The sequence below is a fragment of the Pongo abelii genome, chromosome 15 (genome assembly GCF_028885655.2).
Source record: "Pongo abelii isolate AG06213 chromosome 15, NHGRI_mPonAbe1-v2.0_pri, whole genome shotgun sequence".
NCBI classification, from domain to species: domain Eukaryota; kingdom Metazoa; phylum Chordata; class Mammalia; order Primates; family Hominidae; genus Pongo; species Pongo abelii.
Genome location: NC_072000.2, coordinates 55,004,342 through 55,029,600, shown reverse-complemented (window position 1 = coordinate 55,029,600; position 25,259 = coordinate 55,004,342). Strand labels below are relative to the sequence as shown.

General features: G+C 41.0%; 1 protein-coding gene across 10 annotated transcripts in view; it reads left to right on the top strand.

The window, feature by feature from the left end:
* Nucleotides 1-24,395, top strand: part of TRIM9 (tripartite motif containing 9) — a 275,613-nt gene extending 251,218 nt beyond the window's left edge. For 3 of the 10 annotated variants that reach the window (XM_063715571.1, XM_063715572.1, XM_054530095.2), the window contains 5 exons: nt 1,478-1,616; nt 16,683-16,706; nt 17,545-17,848; nt 20,100-20,262; nt 22,307-24,395. In XM_063715571.1, the coding sequence (XP_063571641.1) occupies nt 1,478-1,616; nt 16,683-16,706; nt 17,545-17,848; nt 20,100-20,262; nt 22,307-22,369 (693 nt within the window). In that variant the 3' untranslated portion in view covers nt 22,370-24,395. Of the gene's footprint in view, nt 1-1,477; nt 1,617-13,533; nt 13,723-16,228; nt 16,271-16,682; nt 16,707-17,544; nt 17,849-20,099; nt 20,263-22,306 lie in introns of all 10 variants that reach the window. The other 7 variants (XM_054530097.2, XM_002824735.6, XM_063715574.1 and 4 more) reach the window with 6 other exon arrangements.
* Nucleotides 24,396-25,259: the final 864 nt, after the last annotated feature.

Sequence of the window (25,259 nt, the reverse complement as noted above, 5' to 3'; positions counted from 1 at the left end):
CAATAGCCAAACCTGAGCCACTAGCTTTCAAGAGCAAAGCCTCTCAAGGCCCCCTTTTTCCTGAATGTGTTTTTGATCCCCCACTAGGTTTAAGTACTTGAGAGCAGGGGCCGTGTCTTCTGCAATTCTCCTCAAGGACAAAGGTTCTCTCTTTTGATAGAGAAGCCTTATTTACATCTATGTTGATTTATTGGCATGATAAAATCTAATTTCTTTCTTTCCAAGATAAGGGCCTCAGGTTCCATTTCATGTCTTTTGCAGTGTGTGAGTGTGTGTGTGTGTGTGTGTGTGTGTTGTGTGTGTGTAAAATCCTATTTGTCAGTTTCTCATTCCTGACTTTGCCTTTTCAGTTCCTGTGTCATTTTCAGGGTCTTTCTTTTCCCTTTATTATCTTTTTTTTTCTCCTGGGAAAGTAACTCTCCCGGTTTTCCCAATTCTTTAAATAAATTAATTCTCTTATTTTGTCTTGACTTTTTCCTCTACTCAAAAGTGCGGTCCTCCCCCAGCAGCACTGGTTTCACCTGGGAACTTGTTAAAAATGCAAAATCGAGACCCCACCCCAGACACCTACTGGATCAGCAACCGCATTTTTACAAGATCCTCAGGTGATTCATATGCACGTAAAGTTTGAGAAGCACTGAATGAGAGGACATAATATTCCAATTTTTGTTATTCCAGCAGGAGTAATGAATTGATGGGTGATCCAAGACCCCGGTCTTCTTAGTATCCTACCAGAGAGTTGTCATTTTAAGGCTGTGCTTTGAATGCAAATTATTTTTATTCATTACATCAGCATAATTTTGCAATGTGTACAGCTGAAGAGGGAGGCAAATGCCTAACCTATGCTAAAGATGCATTATGCTAGGATTTATTTTAAGCCTTTGAAATGTCATTCTTCCTCCTTTCCCTGTTTCCTCCCCCTTCCCTCTGTACTGTGATGAAAACCTATCCCCCATGGCTTGGAGTGTAATCTTTGTGACAGTTCTGAAGTTATCAGCGGAGTTCTAAACATAGGATAGAGACCGCCTTCCTGTTTTCATGGTTTCAAACATGTTTTTTACAAATCATACTGATGGATAAGGAGCTCAGTAGGGGCTATATACTGTACCAATGCCAAGTTAATAAGTGTAATCTGAACTATAAGCACTCAGTTTTATTTTTTTTCAGCCCTAGCTGCTAATAACTACCATTCATTAGGCTGCCTGGCCCATGCTAAATACAAGGCATGATGCTAATCTGCATATACAACATTAAGTAATCCTCACACCAACCTCATAAGGTGGATATTATTATCCCATTTTACAGATTACGAAACTGAGGCTAAAAAGGTAAATTAAATGGCCCAATATCTCACAGGATTCAAATCCAGATTAGAATGACACCAGGGCTCTTGCTCCTAACCACTGAGCGACAGTGCCTCCCTCGCCCCTCAAAAAGGTGCAGGCTAAGTGCTGTCCTGTTCTTTGCTGACTCTCAGGAGGTGTATGTGGGGAAGGAGACAATGTGCACTGTGGATGGTCTTCACTTCAACAGCACATACAACGCTCGGGTCAAGGCCTTCAACAAAACAGGAGTCAGCCCGTACAGCAAGACCCTGGTCCTCCAAACGTCTGAGGGTAAGGCCCTTCAGCAGTATCCCTCAGAGCGAGAACTGCGTGGCATCTAAAGTGGCTGGCAAGCCCGGAGGTAACCCCACCACTGCCCACATTCCTGAAGTGTTTCCATGACTTGCTCTGCATTCTGCACAGAGCCGCTGTTCCTCTCCTGCCTTTAGAGAGCCTATGGTATGTGGATGTGATCAAACCAAAGATTCCACATCGGCAGTTCAAATGGCTTGGGCCGGCGGCTTCCTTTGATAACAATCTAAATAAGCTGCAGTTGAAGAAGCTGAAAAATGAAGGCCTGAATGTGCCCCTGGTGTGTAAGACAAATGTATCTAGGCTCTAGAGCAGGCTCCCATTCTCCACCAATACACATCATGTGCCAGTTTTGCCCAGATGATTCTAAATTACTCTGTAGTACTTGCTTGTTCCGAGGGTGGGACCTAGGTTCTTTCCAGTTGTGGATTTGTATGACTGAATGTGTTTCAAATGGGTGGCGGGGTGCTAGAACTGTTCAGAGAGCGCCTGTTGGCTGCTCCTGGCTTACCCACTTAGACCGCCTCCATTTCATACCCAAAGCAGAGGCCGTCAGCACCAGGATTGAGACTTCCTGTGGGCACCAAACAGGAAGAGACCAGCAACTTCGCATTACCCGCCATTTTCATCTTTGCCAGTCCCCTCAGTCTTGGCTAGGCTACCTAGAGCCACCATACAAGGTTCATCTCTAGAGAATTTTTGCTTCTTAGCTATACTTTAAATATTTTGGTCATCAAAGACAAGTAATGTGTCTTAGATGAGAGGCTTGAATTTGATGGCCAGATATAACCTCTGAGGCTTTTAACATTTTCATTTTAAGAGTAAGCAAGACACATGAAATTAAACCTACAAGGAGGTATTTGTGGCTGGTGCCAAAGCATTCTGACACTTTGGGGTGTCATTTTAATCAAAGAAATCACCCCCCACCTCACTGGGATTCTCCATAACTTCCCTCTGCAGAACTAATTACGTTGATTTTGTTCAAGTTCAAGATGTTAGCTAAAAGAACTATGGTGGTGTTTTTTCCCCACTTCCCACAAACCTCAACATGTGCCAGTCACCCTAAAATGCTTCACATGGTTAAAAACAAGCACAATTTTGAATCCCACAGCAAGGATGAAAGGCCCCTGGCTGTGAAAACAGTGCTTTGGGGAGCAGTTGTCAGTCTGAGTGATGCTATTCCAAGAGAAGGATATGCTAAGGGAAAATGCCCACATGACCTGTTCCCATTTGGAGTACAGTGATGTGGTAGCTACAGCTTCCCCCAGAATTATCATTTTAGCAACTTCTCTCTGGGATGACCTATCAGTTTGAGAGCAGTTGCCTCTTTTCTCAAAATACCATGCTAACTGCTAAAGCCCTCCGAGAGTCTTTCCTAGATGCAATGCAGAAGGCCCTTGCTGGTGATGGCCTCATTTCCCATGTGTGTACAAGGTGGTTTGATTGAAGAGTGAAGTGCATGCCTGCAGAGCAGAGAGAAATTTGTAGCAATGTTGCTAATATGTGTTATCAGATCTGCGGGAAAACTATTTCTATTCATAATACATCATGGGAATCATACTATTCTGCTAAAAATCAGTTATTAGCATAACAGCCTGAGCACTTATGTCTCTCGTTTCATCCTGCAGGAGGATGTAGCGCCTCAGTTTATTTTAATGTTCATAAGATTATGGTGTCTAATTTAATAAATTACAGGATTGGAACTGCGATCCTTGGTACCACAGTCACAGAACTGGGGGTCATTTTCTAGATGAAACAAACGGAACAAGTTCTCTTCCAACAAAGAAACTGTACTGTAGAAATTAATTTCCTCCATGAATTTTATATATTGTGTACAAATATAAGGTATGTATCTGAATACAAAGAAAAGCCTATCATCATATAGATATCAGTATTCTCTGTTACTGCACAGAAGTAATTTTCTCATGATGAAATAAAGTTCACACACATACTTTCTCCATAACTTTGGTTTGTTCTATTTGTTTCTCCCTCATTCTAATACATTCAGTGAGACAAGATTGAGAAAGCAAGAAAAAATATAGTGAATAGCTTATTTAAAAAAAAAAGATATGATTGATCTGTAACAATAGACAAAGCCTATAGGATTAAATAATTATCTCTTTTTTGTTTGTTTTTTAGAAATCAGTGAGAAAAATGCTATTAACAGAGTTTTGGTACATTCACTGCACTTATGCTTTATTAATCTTATTTCCTACAGTTTCCAGAAAGGTTTGCTTTAGAGATTTTTTTTTCTTTGCTGGTATTGGGGGTGGTGGGGTGGTGTGTTCTGGCTTTCTAGTGTAACAAAATCTTTCACCTTCTTCTTAGCAAGAGTTAATCCCTTTTCAAACTTCAAAACAAAAATTCTGTATCACAGAAAGGTAAAATTTCATATGCGGTAACAAGTCTAACTTGTAATCACATGCATTTAGTCTGAGCTTTAAGTTGCTCATCATTTGTACTCTGTATTCTGTGAGCTTTCACAAAACCTTCTGCTGATCTAAAGGTAACATTATGCAGGGGAGATCAAATGTCTACATTACTATAAATTCTGATTGGTTTTTTCTTCAAAAGCAAATTTATCTGTCTATTTATTGGGCAGTGCTTGATAAGTGACCACTGTGTGCTAGGCTGTGGGTATAGAGTGTTGAACAGATGTTATCCCTACTGTCCTGGAGTTTACAAGCTAGAAAAAGAGACAAGCCTTAGAGAAATAAACATATAAATAGTTCCATTCTTACACATTGTGATAAACACTGGAAAAAAAGGGAAAAGGGATTAGCAGGAAGATAAAATTTTTATAGGAGAATTAGGAAAACAATGAAAATTAATTAAATTCAACGGAAATTATAAAGAGCATGCTATTAAGAGAAAAGGAAAGGAGTCAGGTGCCGTAGCTCATGCCTGTAATCCCAGATACTTGGGAGGTTGAGACGGGAGGATCCTGTGAGCCCAGGAGTTTGAATCCTGCCTGGGCAACATAGTGAGACCCCATCTTAAAAAAGAGAGAGAGAAAAGGAAAGGAGAATGCATTATTATATGAGTTCAAGTGTGGTTAGTTCTCTGAAAGCAAAGTTCCTGGAGATGTATCAAAGACACCCATGGAAAAAATGCCAGTTGCACATCTAAACCAAATTACACTGACTTAAGATGAAATATAACTGTAAGCAATCAAGAATTTTAATGAAATTTTCAAATAAGGCCCCCAAGCCCCAAAACTTGGCCATGTATATCTTTAAATTAATTCATCTAATAGCCTTCATGGCTGTGCCACAGTCTTTGAAACCATCTGCAAAAGAGTATCTGTTGAAAACATTACACAACAAGGCCATCTTAATACACAGAGTTTTAAGGTTTATGCTAAGTGTGAGACAAGCTGTACTCCTGCTTTAAAAAATCATACAGGATTGAGAACAGGATAGGACATTTTCTGTTTATTTTTCTCTAGTTTCCCTCTTCCTATCTAAGTAGATTCTGCCTACAAAGTCTATTTAGGTAGGGGCTAGACATCTGACTTTGTAGGACAAAGTCTATCTATTTAATCTATTTAGATAGACTTTGTGGCTACAAAGCCAGACATGTAGTATCTTCCAATCTCTTTCTGACCTTTCTACCTTCCTTTTTTTTGAGACAAGGTCACACTCTGTCACCCAGGCTGCAGTGCAGTGGCACAATCATAGCTCACTGCAGCCTCCTGAGTAGTTAGGACTACAGGCATGTGCCACCATGTCTGGCTAATTTTTAAAATTTTTTGTAGAGATGTGGTCTTGCTGTGTTGCCCAGGTTTGTCTCAAACTCCTGGCCTCAAGTGATCCTCCTCCCTTGGCCTCCCAAAGTACTGGGATGACAGGCATGAGCCACCATGTAGCCCCTACCCGCCTTTGATAAGGACCCTTGTGATTACCTTGAGCCAACCTGGATAATCCAGTATAATCTCCCCATCTCAAGATCCTTAATGTAATCACCTCTGCAGTGTCCCTTTTGCCATGGATAATAACATATTCACAGGTTCTGGGGATTCGGATGTCGACATTTTTAGATGGCCCATTATTCTTAGTACTATACTTTATGAGGAAGGTATTATTATTGTCATCTTTTTCTACTTATGGGAAACTGAGCTGCTGAGAGATTAAGTATAATAATATGTCAGATCCAGGACTTTAAGCCACCAGTGCTCAGCACAGTCCGCTGTGGTGCTAACATTAGAAAAGTGCTATTTGCCCTCAACCAAATGGAAAGAAAGAGAGGGAAAACTATCCAAAGTCTGTCTGCAAGGTGACTGAAAACACCTTGTCAAAATGAAGCAGCGCTGTGTGGCTTCCTCATATGCTCATCCAGAAATCCCAGCCAGAAGGAGGACTTTACTACTTGCAGTCATGTTGGGCAGATCTCCTGAGGTCAGGAGTTCAAGACCAGCCTGACCAACATGGAGAAACCCTATCTCTACTAAAAATACAAAATTAGCTGGGTGTGGTGGCAGGCGCCTGTAATCCCAGCTACTTGGGAGGCTGAGGCAGGAGAATCACTTGAACCTGGGAGGCAGAGGTTGCGGTGAGCTGAGATCGCACCATTCCACTCCAGCCTGGGCAACAAAAGTGAAACTCCATCTCAAAAAAAAAAAAAAAAAGAGTCTTGTTGAAAAGAGTAGCATTCCAGCTTTAAGAAGATGTGGGAGTGGCCGTCATTTCCAGCATAATATCCAAACTCTTTATCAGGTCCTGTGCTCATTTTCATGTCTTTGCAGAAATTTCCTCCAGCTCCCTCCCATCCCAGGTGAGCAGGTCACCTAGAGAGGCCCTTCCCCTACTGGTACCAGTGGATACTCTTGGCTGGCAGTGACGAGATTTGCCTGGGAAGGAAAAGGAATATCAGAGCTACATCTCTGAGACTCTGATACTACCAAATGAAAGTTACTACCAAATGAGGTCTGGCACTCAGAGCCCTGCTTGGGTTGACATCACAGAGCCATTTATTCACCGAAGCTTTCCAGCCCTGCCTGTCCTAACTGGGAGGGAAAGTGGGGAGAAGGTAGTCAGTGATAATTAGAGAAAAGAGGGCTGGCTCTCAAGCCATCTACCCAGCATTTTTCAGGATTGTTTTATCTAATGACAAATAGGTTGGGATTCTTGAAACTACATCTTAAAAATTGCTTTCTAAAAAGTGGGCCTAGACAATGTTACTCATAAACATTAAAATGTCTTTCTCCCCAATTAGACTGTCAGCATCACACTGTCCCTTTCATTCTGGTGGCTCCTTCTTCTGTGCATTGAAGGAAACCACCCAGAAAAGATGTAATGGTGCAGACAGAATATAAACTATGCTTCCATTTGTCTGAATGCAAATTGGCCTCAGATGCATCTGTCCAGAATCTTTTTGCAGTTACTTATTTATTTATTCATTCATTCATTCATTTATCTTTCCAGAGACAGAGTCTCACTCTGTCACCTAGCTGGAGTGCAGTGTCACGATCGTGACTCACTGTAACCTCGACCTCCTGGGCTCAAGTGATCCTCCTGCCTCAGCCTCCCGAGTAACTGGCTCTATAGGCATGCCACCACACCTGGATTTTTTTTTTTTTTTTTTTTTTTTCCGTAGAGACAGGGTCTCATTATGTGGCCCAGCCCAGTCTCAAACTCCTGGCCTCAAGCGATCCTCATGCCTTGGCCTCCCAAAGTGCTGGGATTACAGGCATGAGCCACCATGCCCAGCTCCTTTGTTCATATTTAATAGTGATTTGGGTCCAGCATAAGTACTGCACCCTGATGTGCTGAGACCTCCAGAAATGCTGTAACCTTGTGAGGAACAAAGAACCTGTCAGAAGAACAACTACAGGGAACACCTCAGCCCATCTAATCCCTCTAGCCAAAATTCCAAGGAGGACAGTGATGTGTGTGCCTTTCCAATCCCTAACCACTACATAAACTAAACACTCTATTTAGAGAAGAAAAGATGTATCCATAACACAGTTGAGGTTTATTAGGTCCTCTACACAAACCTTGGTCCCCACTGAGACCACTGGAATGTGCCCTGGGGCCAGTGGCATAAGCTTTACCTTTTGTATATTTCTAGGTTACAAAGGAGCAGCAATAGTCTTGTCACCCCAAAATTTTATCCGCCAGGAATTGATCCTACCTGAGTCTCTATTGTATCCCTCCACAGCTGTGGTGTAACTTGAATATGTCCCTTAGCCTCTCTGGACTTCAGTTTTCTCATCTCTAAAACCATGGACTTAGAGCTGAGGACCTCTGAGTCTTTCCAATTAGTACCTTTGTGGCTTCTCTCTCTAAAACTGCTGTTGAAAGTTGTTTCAGAAAATGCTATGAAGCAGCATTAGATACCTCCTGCCTCCTCCAAGGGTCATAATCAGTCTCAAATTTATGCCTATGATACTGAAAATTCAACACTAATAGAAAACGATTGATAAAGGATCATATAAGGAAATGTATATGGTCTACTGAAAGACGGTTTTTCTGTCTCTGCTTTTCCTGACCCAGAGCATCTGGGCCTCTCCAAAAATAGTTAGAAGAATATGCATTTCCAGGACAAAGTTCTCAAGGTAGGTAATCATACCTGACCATATTTGGGTAAATTTTACAAAATCCAAGGTGAGAGGCATAATGATAGGTTTCAGAGCCCAGAAAAGAGAGATACTTTGTTCTTTTAAATTTTGACAAATGCATGATATCCCAGGGAATTTCTTGCATTTTTCCATAGGACTGAGATTCAGAGCCCTATTTTTGGTTCTGGGAAGTGTGCTTTGCAACTGATACTCTGGAAAGCAGTTTTGTCCTTTGGAATCCTCTGTATGTAATTGAAATACAGGAATTTTCAGTTCTTCTGATGATAGTTCCTTATAAATAATGCCATGGTATTCTAAATTGGAGTGGAGAACTTGATGATGAAGTATGCAGCTGTCCTTGGGGTGGCAAGAGCTGTTTCATTCTTCTAAAAGAAGGTTTTCAAAACAGATTTGTTTCTCATTTCTCAATTGCAATTAATGCCACACTTAAGAAAGCTTAAAATACCACCTTTTATTATAAATTATGTACCAGTTGGACACAATTGTGACTTTGGCTGCTTATAAGAGAAAAACAGCCTCATTCTTCATTCATTTCTTTGTCTCTTTTAAAATCTTCCCAACAAAAGCAAATTATTTTATAGCTGGTTTATAATTGAGTAGAAACTCATCTTTAACACTGTACAATTCTTAGTGACATGTCTTGCCTTACCGTGCTCCAAAATACAACCATCTTATTGGACCTGGGCTCAAGGGCTGCTTAAGTTATGAAGTTGTTCACTGCTAGACAGGAAGACAACCCAGACTTCTACCAGGACAAAAAGGACGCTGGATTAGTATACACTATCATAGGCAACCACAATCTGTTTGCTTTTCCTCTTTAGATTCCAAAAATAACACCCCAAAGGCTACCTTTTCAAATATTCTACAACATCTGCAAAAATCTTTAGTACTCTGTCCTTGGAGTCAGTCAAGAAATTCCACCCCAGAATTGTAAAAACCAATCAACAATATATAACACCGATTTTCTCTAAATTATTATTTTTCTTATAGTTGAGTCTCCTGCCAACTTTATGTTTCCCAACTGCTCAGTTCTACTGCAATGTCTGGCACATGATAAGTGTTCAATAGCGTTGGCTAATGAACAAATAAAAGAGATATACGGACTGGGTGCCATGGCTCACGCCTGTAAGCTCAACACTGGGGAGGCTGAGGTGGGAGGACTGCTTGAGGCCAGTGGTTTGAGACCAGCCTGGGCAACATAAAAAGACCTTGTCTCTACAAAAAAAAAATTAAAATTGGCCGGGTGCAGTGGTATGTACCTGTAGTTCCAGCTACTCAGGAGGCTGAGGGAGGAGGATCCCTTGAGCCCAGGAGTTCAAGGCTGCAGTGAGCTATGATCAACATCACTACACTCTAGCCTGGGTAACCAAGTGAGATCCTGTCTCTAAAAAAGAAATAAAGAAACAAAAGAAATATATGGTGGCCAAACAGGAATATATCACCTAGGTATTCTCGGTCAATAATACAAGTGGTCCCCAGCCAATCTTTGCGTTGTTGATTCTTGATTGCTTTTTTTAAGCAGAGGTCTCTGCCCTTATCTAGACCCTAACTCCAGACTCCAGCCAATCCTAGCGAGGAAGGGAAAGAAGTCCAGGAAAGAGCAAGAGGAAAATGATGGTCATTGACAGAGTTGATGGAAAGCATATCTTGATATGTATTTGTTACGAACACAGTCCCATCCTAGAGTTATAGTTATGCCTAGAGTCACCACATTTGGCCACTGACATACTGTTTTCCATTGCTCTTTCCTGCTAAACTGCTTTCATTCAGCAAAGCTCTGCAACCACACGGGATCCCTGCACGTGATGAAATACGATGTGATGTTAAAAGTCTCTTCAGGAGCTCTTCATTTTTCTCTAGTTATTTATAAAGTTAAAAATTAATAATAATTATTATCCTGCATATTAGCTGTGACCTGAAACATAGCTTTGTATCAGGTATTGTGAAAAAAAAAATGACAACCTCATTCCTCTTTGTCTTTAATAATAGAATATTATTAAAGAATGGCTGAGACGCCTTCTCCATATTGTGATAGTTGTGTTTTGAAGGGGAGGTAAGGAAGTAGTGTGTGTGCATTCTTCCTGCATCCCATGGGCATAACGCAGAATACACACATAAGTAGGTGTGTGCACATTCAATGTGAGTTAAGTGTGATTCGGCTAAACCAGGGAGTGGCAATACTGTTCTCAATGTTGTCATATTGTCTTCGATTCATGCCTTTGAACATGTCCAGAGGGCATGACCAGGAGAGTAAAGGATTTGGAATCCATACATAGTGAAATGGTTGGACATTGACTCTATTTAGCCCAGAAAAGGGAAGATTTAAAGAGGATTGGTGACTGGCCTCAAATACTTGAAGAACTAGTGATCTGTTCCATGTGGCCCCAGATAGTAACGCTACAATTGGAGAGTGGAGCTCCCAAAGAGGTATGTCTAGACCAATATAAGCAATAACTGCCAGCTAGAGGGAGCTGGCTGGAAGCAATGAGTTCCTCATCCCAGGGGACTTCAAGGGGAAGCTTGATGGCAGCTCCTCTGATGATATTAAGTTTCTTCCCTCTAAGACTCCTGAAATCTAAGGTAATGTGAAGTGGTATAGACGACTTACAGGCAGCTGACCCAGCATGTGCACTACACGCCCATGGGGAAGGGTATGAAGGGAGAATTGCTTGTTTAGTTAAGCTGGGATCAGTTGGAAAGTGTTTCTGTCTTGTAATTCATTTGAAAAGTTCTCATTGCAAGGTAGGATTTTGTTGTTGTTGTTAACAGCTACTTAGAGAAAATACGGTAAAAGCCCAGCTGGTAGGTAATGGGAGGTCATAGATGGGGAAAAAACTCAAAAACAAAAATGAAATGGTTGTACAGTATGGATGTTAAATAAACTTGCCTGATTAGAGAGCATAGTTCAAGAGTGAAAGGAGTCAAGGAAAATTGGGTCATCAGTAAACAGCGGATCCACATGGAAGGATAGGAAGAGCCATAACCATCTTAGTGCCAAGTTACTAATCCCGTGAATAACCATAGCTACCCTCAGTCCCCACCCTATAAAGGGGTGCCATCACCTACTCTAAGTTCTTCTTGGTGCTGAGAATAGAAAAGGTGAGTACAATTTATGATGGGATTGGATACACTCCCCAAGGTCTGTGTTCAGTAAACATCTCTTCACTGGTTTTCAGATAACTGCTTGGGAATTCAATGCACTCTGAAATTCATATTATTTTATATGTCCTTTCCATTAAATTTTAAAGCAACAAATATTTTCAGTATAATGAATTGACTGTCACACCTAGTGAAAAATACATTTCCAAGCAAATTCTTGTTAATAAAAAAATCTTTTAGTCCGGGTGTGGTAGCTCACGCCTGTAATCTCAGCACTTTGGGAGGCTGGGGCAGGCAGATCGCTTTGAGCTCAGGAGTTCAAGACCAGCCTGGACAACATGGCAAAACCCCATTTCTACAAAAAATAGAAAAATTAGCTGGGTGTGATGGCTCACGCCTATAGTCCCTGCTACTCTGGAGGCTGAGGTTGAAGAATCACTTGATCCAGGAAGCAAAGGTTGCAGTGAGCTGAGATCGTGGCATTGCATTCTGGCCTGGGCAACAGAGTGAGACCCTGTCTCAAAAAATAATAAATAATACTAAATAAATAAATAAATAAATAAAATATTTTATTGATATAAATATAGTTGTAAATGCCTTCGCTCCATAATAGAAACCCATGCCAGTTTGTGGTGCTTGGGTGTTGTATTTTGAATTTTTCTATTACACTCAAAGGCTAATTTCCCCTTAAGACGATTATAACAAATAATTTTTGATTTATCATATCTGAAGAAAGAAATGATAATACATGATATTAAGTCATTCAAACCATATGAAGTTTAGGTAGAAGAAAAATGTATTCTTAGTGGGAACACAAAGTCTTAACTCTATAAATAGCAATTCCTTTTCTCTGAGATCTGGTTTATACTTTCATTTTTTAAAAGTCATCCCCCCACAGATAAGTCTAAAGCCTGAAAAGCTAACTTTAGTATTGTAAGTTCAGAGGCTGACTCTTGGAGGTATTAAGGTAAAACTTGCCAATGCCCTTGTTCTGAGCTCTTCACATAGGATCATATTCTGCACACACACACGCTCCAGTTATTTTTGCTTCAACATGTGAGTAGCATTTTGATAGAAGTGTATGTCCAGCAAAGAATTGCTGCTAACTGATTCAAACCAGAAAAAATTTCACGGAAATACCGTCTGGTCACAGAAACAAAATTATTATTTCAATGAGAAGAAAGTTCCTTTGTGATTTTGGACATGGAATATTACCTTCCTACCATCTGTATTTCCTAAATTATTGCTATTAGACTGAATGTTAAGAAGGCTTCAATTGGTGAAAGATCCACCTCTGACTAGACCACACCGTGCATAGAACCAGCTATTGTTTGACAAAATAGAAAGGAGCAATTTTAGTAATTCAGAGAAACTAACTCATGCCCTTCTAAAACAAGATCAAATAATTGTTAAGTCTTTAGTCTGATATAACGATTATCTTCAGGCCAAACCTGACTATCTGAACAGAAACAGATATTTTGCCACCAATGCACCTCACCACTGCCTACAGTCTGTTTATCATTAGAGAAACAAAGATGGTCAAGTGACATCCCTAGAGTCTGATCATAATTCAGAAACAAAGGTAAGCCTTCTTCCCTGCTTACTTGTCCAGCCCTGTCTTCCTTAGACCACCCCACATTTCCTCTCCTATTCAAAGATAGAGTCTGGAGTGTGCTAGTATAAAAAATCAGCTCATCCATCTAATAGAAAAATATACATTAGGAGAGAAATGGGAAAATATGGAATAGGAAACAGTTTGTAAAAAATCACCATCTCTTAAATAGAAACCCTTTAAGAGGCCATTGTTGAATAGGTAGTAACTCCCAGGACAACTGAAGGGGGTAAAATAATATCCTCTTGGTCATCAATAGTTAAAATTTGCCTTTACATTTTGTACATTCACTTCTAAAGATATTTTATTTAATTAGAAGGAAACCTTCCAAAATAGGAAACCTTCCAATTTTCTACCACTAAAAATCGGGAAAGTGACAACAATTGCCTTTGATGTTCGAGGTGTCCTCTGGTCTTGGGTCCTGATCTGCCGAAAATTCCCTCCCTGCCCCCAGGCACATTGGTTTTGTAAATGCCTGAGTGTGGCACCCTGTGGGAAAGATGAGGCTTTGTATGAATGCATTGTTAAGGCAGATCTTGGGGAACCGTGCACGGGGACATAATAGCAGACTTCTGATCTCTAGTTTGCATTGATCTTACATTTAGACACAGATTCAGAAGAACAGACCCTCCCTTTTCCAGTGCCTTCGGAAAGATTGCCGCTCCGTAGAATGAGTCCTTTCTCCTCCACCCTTAATCTACAACCCAGCTTCCCTGGGAGATCCTACTTTGATTTCCGATCCTCACCCCACCAGCTGAGCTTGCATTCCTCTTTACAGTCTCTCAATGCACCGGGTGAGCTGAGCTCCTCAGACTTTTCCCCTTGATCTCTGTACCTTGAAGGCATCTCTGAAACGCGTGTCTTGTTCTTGCCATTCATGTGCGTGGTGAGGGGGATGAGCTAGTCTCTGTCTGTGGCCTGCTTTCGGTATGAGGAGCATCGGGATGGTGGAGCTTTGTGGCGTTCTTGTTTGTGTGTTGGAAGGAGCAACCGTGGAGCTGTGGTCTATGTATTAACGGCATCAGAAAGTGATGAGTGAAGTTATTCTTTTTGCACAAGCTGGTACCACCATGGATAACCCGCTCTCATCACATGCAGTGGCATAGCACGGCACAGGCGCTGGCTGAGTGGAAGCCATGGCAGCAATGTGGAGGTTTGCAGCCCTTCTGTATCCAGGAAACCAGCAGTGTCTGGGAGACTGGATCAGTGCATCCAGCCTGGAGTGGTCTGATTAAACATAGACTCAAGAGATCTTTATTGACAAAGTACAATAAAAGTAAAAACACACCAACAGCAGAAAGCAGGCAATCCAGAGGGCAGAAAGTGAAAGCATTTTCTGCAAAAGCCTGTGCTCACTGCTAGGACAGTGGGGCTCACGGCTGAGTGTTTTCCTAGCAACGGGGCGGGATCGCTGCTAGCTGAATTAGAAACCCTTAACTCCTAATGCCTAATGACCAAAGATCTGAGTAATCAAAAAGTCTGGCCTCCTCGAAGTTTCCCACAGCCAAGCTGGTTGTGGCAGAGCCTAAGGCTGATTTCAGCAAAGCTAGACTTGTGTTCCTTTGTAGCGAACACCGCCTAGCAAATAGAATGTTAAAATATCTAAGATGCAGACCTATTTGATCTCTTCAGGACTATATTGTAATCATGGATACACGTGATGCACATTTCACATTTCCAAAGGTTTCTTTTGGTTTTTATTTTATTCTTTTTGCTCATCCCACATTCTGGAATGAAGAAGGCCACAGCATGACAGTGCAAAAAGGATGCAGGGACTTCAAGCTCTCTTTAAAATGACATTTTTCTTTGTGCTTTTATGTTTCTTATTGTTTTTCTGTGCACTATGGCTTCCCAACATGCTTTGTTATGAAACTCTTTTCCCTTGTGTCTAATGTACTGAAATATTGTTACAGTCTTTGTAATGTACATTGTCTCAAGAATAAAATGAAATGTGAGTTTTGGGATATTTGATGGGTGTATTTAAGAGCATTATTCTAGTTGTATTGTTGAATCTTAAATGTATGATAATGTATTTAAAGTAGTGTAAAAAGATTTCAGACTATTTGTTTTGAAAAAGAGTTGCACAAGGCATGATTCATTTAAAAGTTTTTAAAGCCCTATTCAGATTCTACAAACTTATTTCCAAAGCTGAATATCAGATTCGGTTTTAAAACTCCAGGTGTTCCATACTCACTATGCTGTAACACATGAATAGGAATTGGAGTGATCATTGATAGAAACGAAACATAAAAATCAGCCATGAGATTCTTTTGCATGTGAATTCATCCCAGAGAAAAGCAAACTAACCAAAAGTAAGATCATAATTTTTATATTTTGTTTTTAACTCAGCCATTAGTCCTTTTTTATAGTAAGTTGTTTTTTTAATTCTTGTAAAATTCTTTTAAGTCAGCACATTATCCTGCAAATGTTTTAGGAATTAGCATATAAAGGCCTTACTAAATAGAAAAGAAAATTAAATGATCCTTTCTTTATCCCCCAGTGTTCATCAAAACCACATTTTCTAGATCAGTCCTCGACACCACTGGAAATTGTAGGTCACACACCTTTGAACATTTTAAGACTAGGCAGTCTTCCTCCACACAATGTAGTTTCTCATGGGGTACAGGTATCCAAATCTTAGGGAAGGGAGATGGTTGAAAAAGGCCCACAGGGGATTCCTATATATCTCTGAGACCACACCCACTCCTACCATCCCTCCTCCCCTCCCTCAGGTGAGAAGGATCTTGTCTCCTAAGGAGAGGAGGCAGTTTTAACACATTCGTCAAGTCATTATTAATAATTATTAATAAAATGTATGTATTAACAAATGGATTACATTACACATTTAGTTATATTTAATTTGGGCTCGAGTCACAATGCAGACCTTTTGGTATAACCAGAGTTAGAAGTATATCGAATAGTGAGAGCAGAGTTTTATCAAAATCCAGTGATTTCTCCGTTTCAATGAAGTACATTTTCCCCATTTTTAAAACAGCTAGCCTTCTTACTGTGGAAACTTTAGAGGAAAAGATTGAACTTGGAAGATGAAAAATTCAGCTACAGAGTTTAGGATCAATTGGAAGAGGATTTATTAAATGGTAAAAAGATGTGCTTTTCATTTTGAAAGAGCAGAGAGGCAGTTTTTTACCCAACAAAGTAAATAATATAAAAAGGGCTTTGTTTTTTCATGGATCAGGCCTCTGGTATCTATATTCAACTGGTGCTTTTTAAGTGTATACAAGTAATTTTTATCAACCTGGTTGCTGTTTCATAGCGTTGATGTGTAGTATCTCTTTATAGGATGCAATTTTGAGACACAATCTGCACCTTACTCTCAATTAGGCAAGTATACCTATTGTAATTATCTTTTACTTACGTGATTGGTGTGCTCAATTTCCTTCACAAAATAAATGGCGGCAACTTGTCTTATGTCAATAAAATTGTCTAATTGTCATTCTAACCCTATTATAGCAGTTTCTCAAACTCTTAAAAAATGGAAAAGATGCCTGTAGTGTTTAATGTTATGCCTCAAAGCTTACTTTTCCCCCAGTTTTCTTATACATCAATGCAAGCACTCTTTATGAGCACTAAATATGGGTAAAGGTACAAGTCAGAGAGCACCTGTTTAGTATATGTGGCGTTTTAAATTGAGTCCTTTTGGGGTACTAGTGTATCAAGAGAGACACGTTTTCTTATCCATGTCAATTTTGCTTCCTATCTCTCTCCCCATGCCTTTCACTTGGAATGACAACAGTTGACATTAAAAAGCTGTTGGCAGGTATGGAATAACCTTATTCTGTTACCAAATAGCAAAGACCAAAGTGCATGTGAGGTGTCTCACAGGTTCAATAAATCAGCAATTACATCTCTCGAGTGTGATATTTATAGGTGGCATTTAGAACTTGGGGCGTTACAATGTGTACAAAGACATCATTCTATCTGCACCTAATGTCCAAAATTCCTACTGCTCCAGCAAAATTTCTGTTGTGTTAGTTTCAGGAGTAGCACGCAAACTGTGTTTTTTAAGTTATGCAGACAGCAACCTGTCCTACACGCAAGTCACAATCACTCATGAAAATTAGTTTATGTTGCTTATAGCTTCGCAGCTTGTGAGCTTTCACTAGAGCCAAGGAAAACTTCAAAGCAACTAGATGTTAGCACTTCTGCCGAAGGGATATTTCCTGATTTCACTCCATGTGTTTTATCCCTCCTCCATCTAGGACTCTAGCTCCTAGCCTCCCCGCCTCAGGGGTTACACAGGCATCTTAGCGCATCCCCTCTCCCTTTATGTCTCTGGTGCACTGTTCTGCCAGTCACCAGGTGAAGGGACTTGCACCTTCCAAAATCGATGCCACTTCACTCCCGGATCACCTGGTTGGGAGTGCAGTCTGAGCCAGGTAACCCCTGCTGAATCGGTCGTGTGTCCTCCGTCTGCTTCTGGTGCAGAGAGTACCAACTCCCAGGACGTGCCCCTGTCTGCCCTGGCCCTGGACGCCTCCTTCCTGCATGGCAGCATGAAAACGCTACACAACGCTCCTCACCCGCCCAGGAGTATGTTATGGTGCTGTGCTTGTTGGGTCTGTCTTAATAACCTCATTCCCTTCTGTTGTTCCCAGTGGCCTGGTTTGCTTTCGACCCTGGCTCAGCGCACTCGGACATCATCCTCTCCAATGATAACCTGACAGTGACCTGCAGTAGCTATGATGACCGGGTGGTGCTAGGGAAGACTGGCTTCTCCAAGGGTGTCCACTACTGGGAGCTCACGGTAGATCGCTATGACAACCACCCTGATCCTGCCTTTGGCGTGGCTCGCATGGACGTGATGAAGGATGTGATGTTAGGAAAAGACGACAAAGCTTGGGCAATGTATGTGGACAATAACCGGAGCTGGTTCATGCACAACAACTCGCACACCAACAGGTACCCTGCAGCCCCCAAACCAAGCCTTCTTCACGTTGGCTTCTGATCAGGAGTGAGAGCCCCAGTTCAAAAACCTAGTACATAGACCATATTCAGGAAATCAAGCAGGTGGTCTACATTAAGTAGCACAGGCACTCTATGAGCCTCAGCTGAGTCCATGCTGGTGGTTTACTTTCTATATAATGATAGAGACTTGAGTACTTTCCTACTCCCTTCATTGCTGTATTTCACCCCATGGCTGGAAACTAAGAATCCCGATGGATATACATTATAAGAAAACAATCCAGGATGCTGAAACACCCAGACCTACAACTTATCAGAAAAGCACTTTTGGACAAATTACTTCGTTTTTTGAACCTCAGTTTCTAAATCCACCAAATTAGTATAATAAAATTTTTCCTTATGGGAATCTTCTGAAGATCAAATGAAATATGTGAAAATGCCTTACATTGGAAGCACCTGAAAATAGTAGCCATTGTTCTTATTACAATTCATTAAACTAAAGCTTATGGATGCCAATTTGAATGGCTTTTTACTTAAAGAGAACTCTCTTATTACTGTATTCAGAGCAGCCAGTTTGCTAAGGAAAGGAAATATAGTAATCCCCTTGAGGTTTTCTTCTACCACCAAAATATAGATCATTATAATTGAACACATACTATAATGGATTTCCTTTCTCATTTGATTGTGCTCCTCAAATATATTTTTCACAAATTTCCTAGGCAGAGAAATTTCTACTGTGGACCCTGGTCCACCTTACGCTCCAAGATTTCCCCAGGATGCATTCTCATTAGTGTCTCTGAAAAAAAAAAAAAAAAATACAGTAGTGTTCAATCAGATCAAAGGGAAAGCAACTCAGACATTGGTAGGATAATTGGACTCCACTGTTTTATCTTTTTCTATATGCTCATCACTGACCCGTCTCCAGCTTGTAGACTCCTAAAGCCTCCTTTTCCCTTGGATAGCTTCTATAGCATTCAAGTGTGTATTATTCACTGTCACTGGAAGTGAACACACACACCATTTCACCATGAAAGCAAATCCTACTGGATGTAGATAAGTGGTTATCTTCAGTGATTGGCATTTTGGGGAACTCTCTGTCAATAGATTCTCAGTGCTACCACCCAAATGCCACACTTACTTTTTCCCTTTTAGCATCTTTATTTTGAAGTGCAGGAGTGAATAATGACATAACCATCACACTATGCAGAGAAACACCTTCTTAATGCTGAACGCATCTGCTTGCATGCAACCTGCATGTCATTTGTGCTTTCATTGTTAAACCTGTGAAGTAACAAGAGGCAATTTGTAAACCTGTCTTTTAATGACTATGTACAGTCTGTATCCTGCATGCAAGAGGAAATGAATGACACAAATTCCTGTGCTCTGCTGAGATGAGGATGAAGTTCAATATTGCTGGATCTCAAAAAAACAGGAAAGACAAATCTGATCATCCATGTTTAATGGCATTTTGTGAAATCATCAATTGAAGCATAAGACACAATTCTTTGTAAAATGGCATTTGTATGCAGGTTCCTTAAAATCACTACATCTCAGAGTATAATTATTTCACTGTACAGAGAAGAAGCCTCTTCTTCAGTGCTGTCATTTCACAGACAGCCTCTAAGTTCTTAATTTAAATGCAACAAGCCAAAAAATTACTATCCTTCTGGAATGAGTTTTTCTGTTTAATGGATAACATAAGGCCCCAAATCCAATTTCTCATGCATGTGGTTTAGGTGCAACCAAAGTGGTTCTTTATTTTTACTTTCAAATCAAGTCACTTTGTATTTAATGATATTTAATTCACACCATTTATACAAAGTGTGCAATATTCCTAGAGTCAGAGCTCTGATAGCCCAAAGGCGACTTTTTCCTAGTCTTTAATGTTTGGTTTTCTATTGCTGTGACTCAGTGGTAGAGACCCTAATGAATGAGTTCACTCTCAGCAACAGCAGAGCAACTCACAAGGGCAGATATCTCCCCCTAGGAAGTGAAAATTGATGGTGGTGGGGAGGGAGCAAAAAATCATACTCTTTTTATGTATAAAGCACAGATATACACACAGTACCAACATGTATACAGTATATCTGTGGTATTAAAATGTATGTGCGAGAGATGATTAGGGAAAAGGTTTTGGGGTAGTGATGATTATAAACAGGTTGCAAGACACTGGTTTCACCACACAAAAGGGGGGAGCTTCTAGAGTGACCACAAGGAAATGAACCCCAATTTTTTTCTTTTCCTACAGAACTGAGGGAGGGATCACAAAAGGGGCCACAATTGGGGTCCTCCTCGACTTAAATAGAAAAAACTTGACATTTTTTATCAACGATGAACAACAAGGTCCCATAGCATTTGATAACGTGGAGGGCCTGTTCTTCCCTGCGGTCAGCCTGAACAGGAATGTGCAGGTAAGCACTCCGCCCCTGAGGTTAAACAGCTGTTGCTGGCTGCCGGTTCAAAGGCTGCCCAGGGCCATTCAATCCAACCAGAGAGAGGGAAGCCGACAGCGTAAGGCCCAGACCAAGACACGAAGGAGAGGAGGAGAGAAAGGGATCAGCGCTGACAACTTCTATTATTCCACGCCAAGCATAAGCACCTTCTTTATACTTGACACAGACTAGTTAATAGCACATAGGAAACTAGAATTCTCTTCATGGTTGGCTAATGATCATCTCTGTAGCTCTAGTTTCACCTCTAAATAGAAATGAAAGCCTTTAACCAACTGGCATGAAAACAAATGGAATGACTTAACAAAGCTCAGGAGTGGCTGAGAAGAGGTGAGGGTGTAAGACTGAAGCATTAGTATCGTTATCAGAAAATCTGAGCATCTTCTCTGCACTCTTGTTTGGCTCTGTTAGGTCCTAAGGGGTAGAAAACATAGTCCCTACCTACAACTTAGTTAATTATTATTTATTATAGAATAAAACAACAGCTTCTCATTTATTCATTCAGCAAATATCTATAGAATGCCTTTAATGTGCCAGGCACAGTTATAAGTGGGATACATCAGTGAAAAAAAAAAAAACAGATAAAAATCTTGCCTTCATAGAACTTACATCTTAGTGATAGGAGACAATAAATAGTAAGCATAATTACAATGTTAATCAGATGGTGTGTCAGAAGGTGTTTAGTGCAGTGGAGAAAAGACCAAGGGCCCATGAATGCTGGGGTTGGGAATGGCAGCCGCAGTCTTAAATAGGATAGTCAGCGTAGGTAGGGCTTATCGCAGATACCGGTGAGCTGAACCTTAAAGGAGTGAGGGAGTGAGTTGCGTGGAGCCTTCCAGACAGAGGGAACAGCCTGTGCACAGTTTCTAAGGCATGAGGGGCCTTGCATGGGCAAGGAATGGTGGAGAGACTCTTGGGCTGGGGCCTGGAAGGGGGACCAGAGCCATGCATGGGGGAAGAGCTGTGCCCTGCCAGCTGCTGTCAGGACTTAGGGTTTCACTTCCCTCCTGAGCTGGGTGTCTCATTAACAACTATGAGCCTCATTCCACAAATGGTTGTCTTAAGATAGGGCTTGAGAATTAAAACACTACAGATGACTTTTGCCCTCTCCAGAACCAGCCTTGGAAACTATTTATCAAAATTCATTGTTGTGTTTCAGTATGTGCAGTAACATTGATTGCAAACCAGAAGCCCCTGCCCTTCTCTCTTCCTGCAAGGAGATGAGGTTTTCTAGAAGGCTGGAATCTAATCTTTCAGAGTTCAGCCTCTACACTTTAAGAAAGAAAACCATAAATTACCCTAGAAGTGAGTCTCAGAAAAACCCCCTTCAGGGTTTTTCACATTGGCCATTTCCCTTTCAAAGAATATTATACTAGATGCTCTTCAGGGGTTTTCAGGACCTTCTGATTATCTATTGATAAAGACTCTTGGGCTGGAGAAGACAGGGACAAGAACTGCATGAAATGGTTCTAGTTTTATCCATAGCTATCCATTGAGGTTTGGGGATACACAGAAATTGGTGAAATAGTATAATGCCATGTTTTTTCACAACTGGCAATCATCTATGCAACCCCAGAAAGAAATGTTTGCCCTAATTGCAATAACTAGCGGACAAGTAATAAGGGAAAGGCTGTCTCTGCGAATCTGTCCTCTATCCATGGATTTGGCAGTGGTCACTGTGGTGTGGCCAGCAGGCTCCTCTATCTGAAAACCAAGGCCTGTGTCTTCAGTTGTAAGGAACATAATCTCCCCGGAATCCTTTAAAAGAGGCAGATGACTAAGAACCGTATAATCAAATGTCACCAGGATTTGAGAGCCTGCCATGGTGAGCAGCCTCTTACCATAGGCAGGATTCTTCCTGAATTTTGTTTAATGCCTACTAGCCTAGATGTTTAAAGAGAAGCAAACAGAACACTTTTTGAGTTAGGGACACACCCACAGTACACTGTGTAAAGGGACAGGGGGATGCACAATGCCTCTCAGGACTCACAGTCTCATTCCCCAGGTCACGCTGCACACCGGGCTCCCAGTCCCCGACTTCTACTCCAGCAGAGCATCAATAGCCTAAGGATGTGCCGTGGAGGCGCCAGCTGCCTGTTCTTACCTCCGCCTGCGAGAGCCACAGCAAGGAGCTCAGCCAGCCGTGGTGGGGTGCAGAGTTGGCAGGAGTGGGAGAAGGAGGAGAGAAAAGCTGGTCCTCTGCAGTCTTCACACCCACAGCTCTGCCCTTTTCCCTTTCAACCTCTCCTCTGCTGTCTTGCCTGCTTCCGCTTCCATGTCCAACAATTCTAACCAACAAAGGACCTAGACAGCCCACCACGTCACTTGGTTCCCACTCCCAGATTTTGCTTTTATTTAACTTAATTTTTTATGTAGGTGAGTTATATTTTCTTTCTTTTCTGATCAGGTTATTGGTGACTAACTGGACTGGTACTGCCAGGAGAAAATTCTCCTGCTAACTTTTTTTCTTAAGCTTTCTGTCAATGAGGTTATAGGGGGAGGTAGGGAAGAATGAGCTGAATTTGTAGCATACAGTTTACCTCCTAGAATGTTCTTGCCCTCTTACCTCTCCTGTAGCATTAGCTCTGCAGAGCTAAGCTTTGGGAGAATGAATCTATCACTGAGAAGTTTCACTACTCATTGAAGCACAAAAATATCCGCTACACAGGTTCACATCAGGGTAGGATCGTTAGGATGGCCCTATAATTAGGATAGGCCAGAACCCTGGCCACTGTATAAAATTGGAAAGTCTCTAAGACACAGGCAAACCAGGGGACTTAATGATTTGGTTCGTTTATTTAATAAAAGCTTTTAATCGAGAACCTACTATTGACCAGGCACTGTTCAAGACACTAGAACATTATGTTCTAGACACTGTGGGGACACAGTGGTGAACAGACAGGCATAGTCTCTGCCCTTCAGAGCTTATATTCCAGTAGGAGAAAAAGCAAAAATAAAATAATTATAAGTTGTCATATGTACTAGAAAGGAAATGGGCAAGGGTCAAAGAGACTCATGGGCAAGATCTTTCAGGCTTCCTAGAATGATGCTAAAAATCCACACATTCTGGCCATAGCACCAGAAATGTACCAACTCAATGCCTTTTCAGCTGCGCTATTTAATTATGGTACCTGCTGCCACTCATCACAGAGCCCTTCTTGGTAGAAATGATGTCAGCATTCTTATTTGCTGATGCTGCTATGATACCACGCCTTAAAAATTGATAGTTGAGAAAAAAAAGAGTGACCAGAGGGCAAAGGACCCATTCTCAGTAATGGGAGATCTTGAGTTGCAGTCCACAGCATTCACATTCTCAGGATAAACATGCTTGTCTCCATTTAGACTATCTGTGCCTGTTATGAATGAAAAATCCATCCACTCTGCTGCCATTCACAGTCTAATTTTCTGGAGTAGTCCAAACAATGTTTGGAAAAACATGGGATTGTATGTCATTACTATGACTGATAGCAGAATAATAATGCATCTTACTTCTATATAGAGATAGACTTACATAGGTTACCCTTGAAATTCGTTAGTTTGTCATAAAGTTTTAGGAAAGGTGGGACCCGGAAAGAAGTTCTAATTAGTTGTCTAAATATTTTTCAGTGAGCCAAGAAATTCACCATGAAAAAACAAGAATAACAAATAGAAGCGAAGAGATAGGATGGGAAAGCTAACAAATTAAAGTTTTGGCAAAAAGGAATATATGTAAATAGCTAATTATTTACTTTTGTGCTTACTTTATTTAGATTATTTCTATCAGTTACAATCTTTTTCTAGTTAAGTGTACCTAATTTATGGAATGGGTGCTATCCTGTTTATGTGTGTCTTGGTTTTTCTTGGCTACAGAAAAACTGTTGCAGGGCAACACTAGTTTGATATTTGATTTACTCTCCAATGAGACTCGATGGCTGGGCCGTGGTAGACTCATAGTTCCTCTTGTTCGTTATTAAATTCATCCTGCTAATTAGATTTCTAGTGACTTGTAACATGTAGTTTACACTGAATTGCAATTACAGATGCATACAACTACTGTACTAGAAAAAATTGTCATTTCTGGTGTGCCAATAAATGATTTTTATGAGAGAATAAAATGTCTCTAGAATTTCTTAGTTTTTGTCTATTGGGGATGACAGTTCGCCTTTGTCAGAGCGATGTTTCTTCAGCAAGGTCTCATTGGAAAGGTCCCCAGAGCTCTGGAGAGCATGTGTTCTTTCCCCTGTTTCCTTGGGCATGTGGCACTGCCTTTTGGTTTTACTCATATGAAATTTAACCTGATGTGAAATGTCCAGTGGAGATGTTTGGGGTCTGCCTCCAAGCATTGGGGATTTACTTCTTTTTTTTTTTTTTTTTTTTTTTTTAGACGGAATCTCACTCTGTCACCAGGCTGGAGCACAGTGGCACAATCTTGGCCCACTGCAATCTCCCCTCCCAGGTTCAAGCAATTCTCCTGCCTCAGCCTCCCAAGTAGCTGGGACTACAGGCACACACCACCACGCCCAGCTAATTTTTTTTGTATTTTTAGTAGAGACGGCCATGTTGGCCAGGATGGTCTTGATCTCTTGACCTTGTGATCCACCTGTCTCGGCCTCCCAAAGTGCTGGCATTACAGGCGTGAGCCACCATGCCTGGCCTACTTTATTTTTAAAAAGCCACAAATTTGGCTTGCAATTTTATAGTACTGCAAAACAGTGTCACTGACTTTTTCAAACCTAGCTCCTTTAACATTTCTTTGAATGGCATAACAATAATTACAACATTATTCATCTACCTAACATTGTTGTTAGCCACTAAAAAGAACACTTTGTTTCTTGATTAAAGGAAAAACATTACCTACAAATATATGGTCTGAGTTATAACCTCACAGAGTGGAATAGTACACAGTTGGTAGCTGCTGCTGCTCTCTGTTGATTCCAGTTTCTACACATTCCTCTTTCTGTCACAGGATCCTTGGGGTG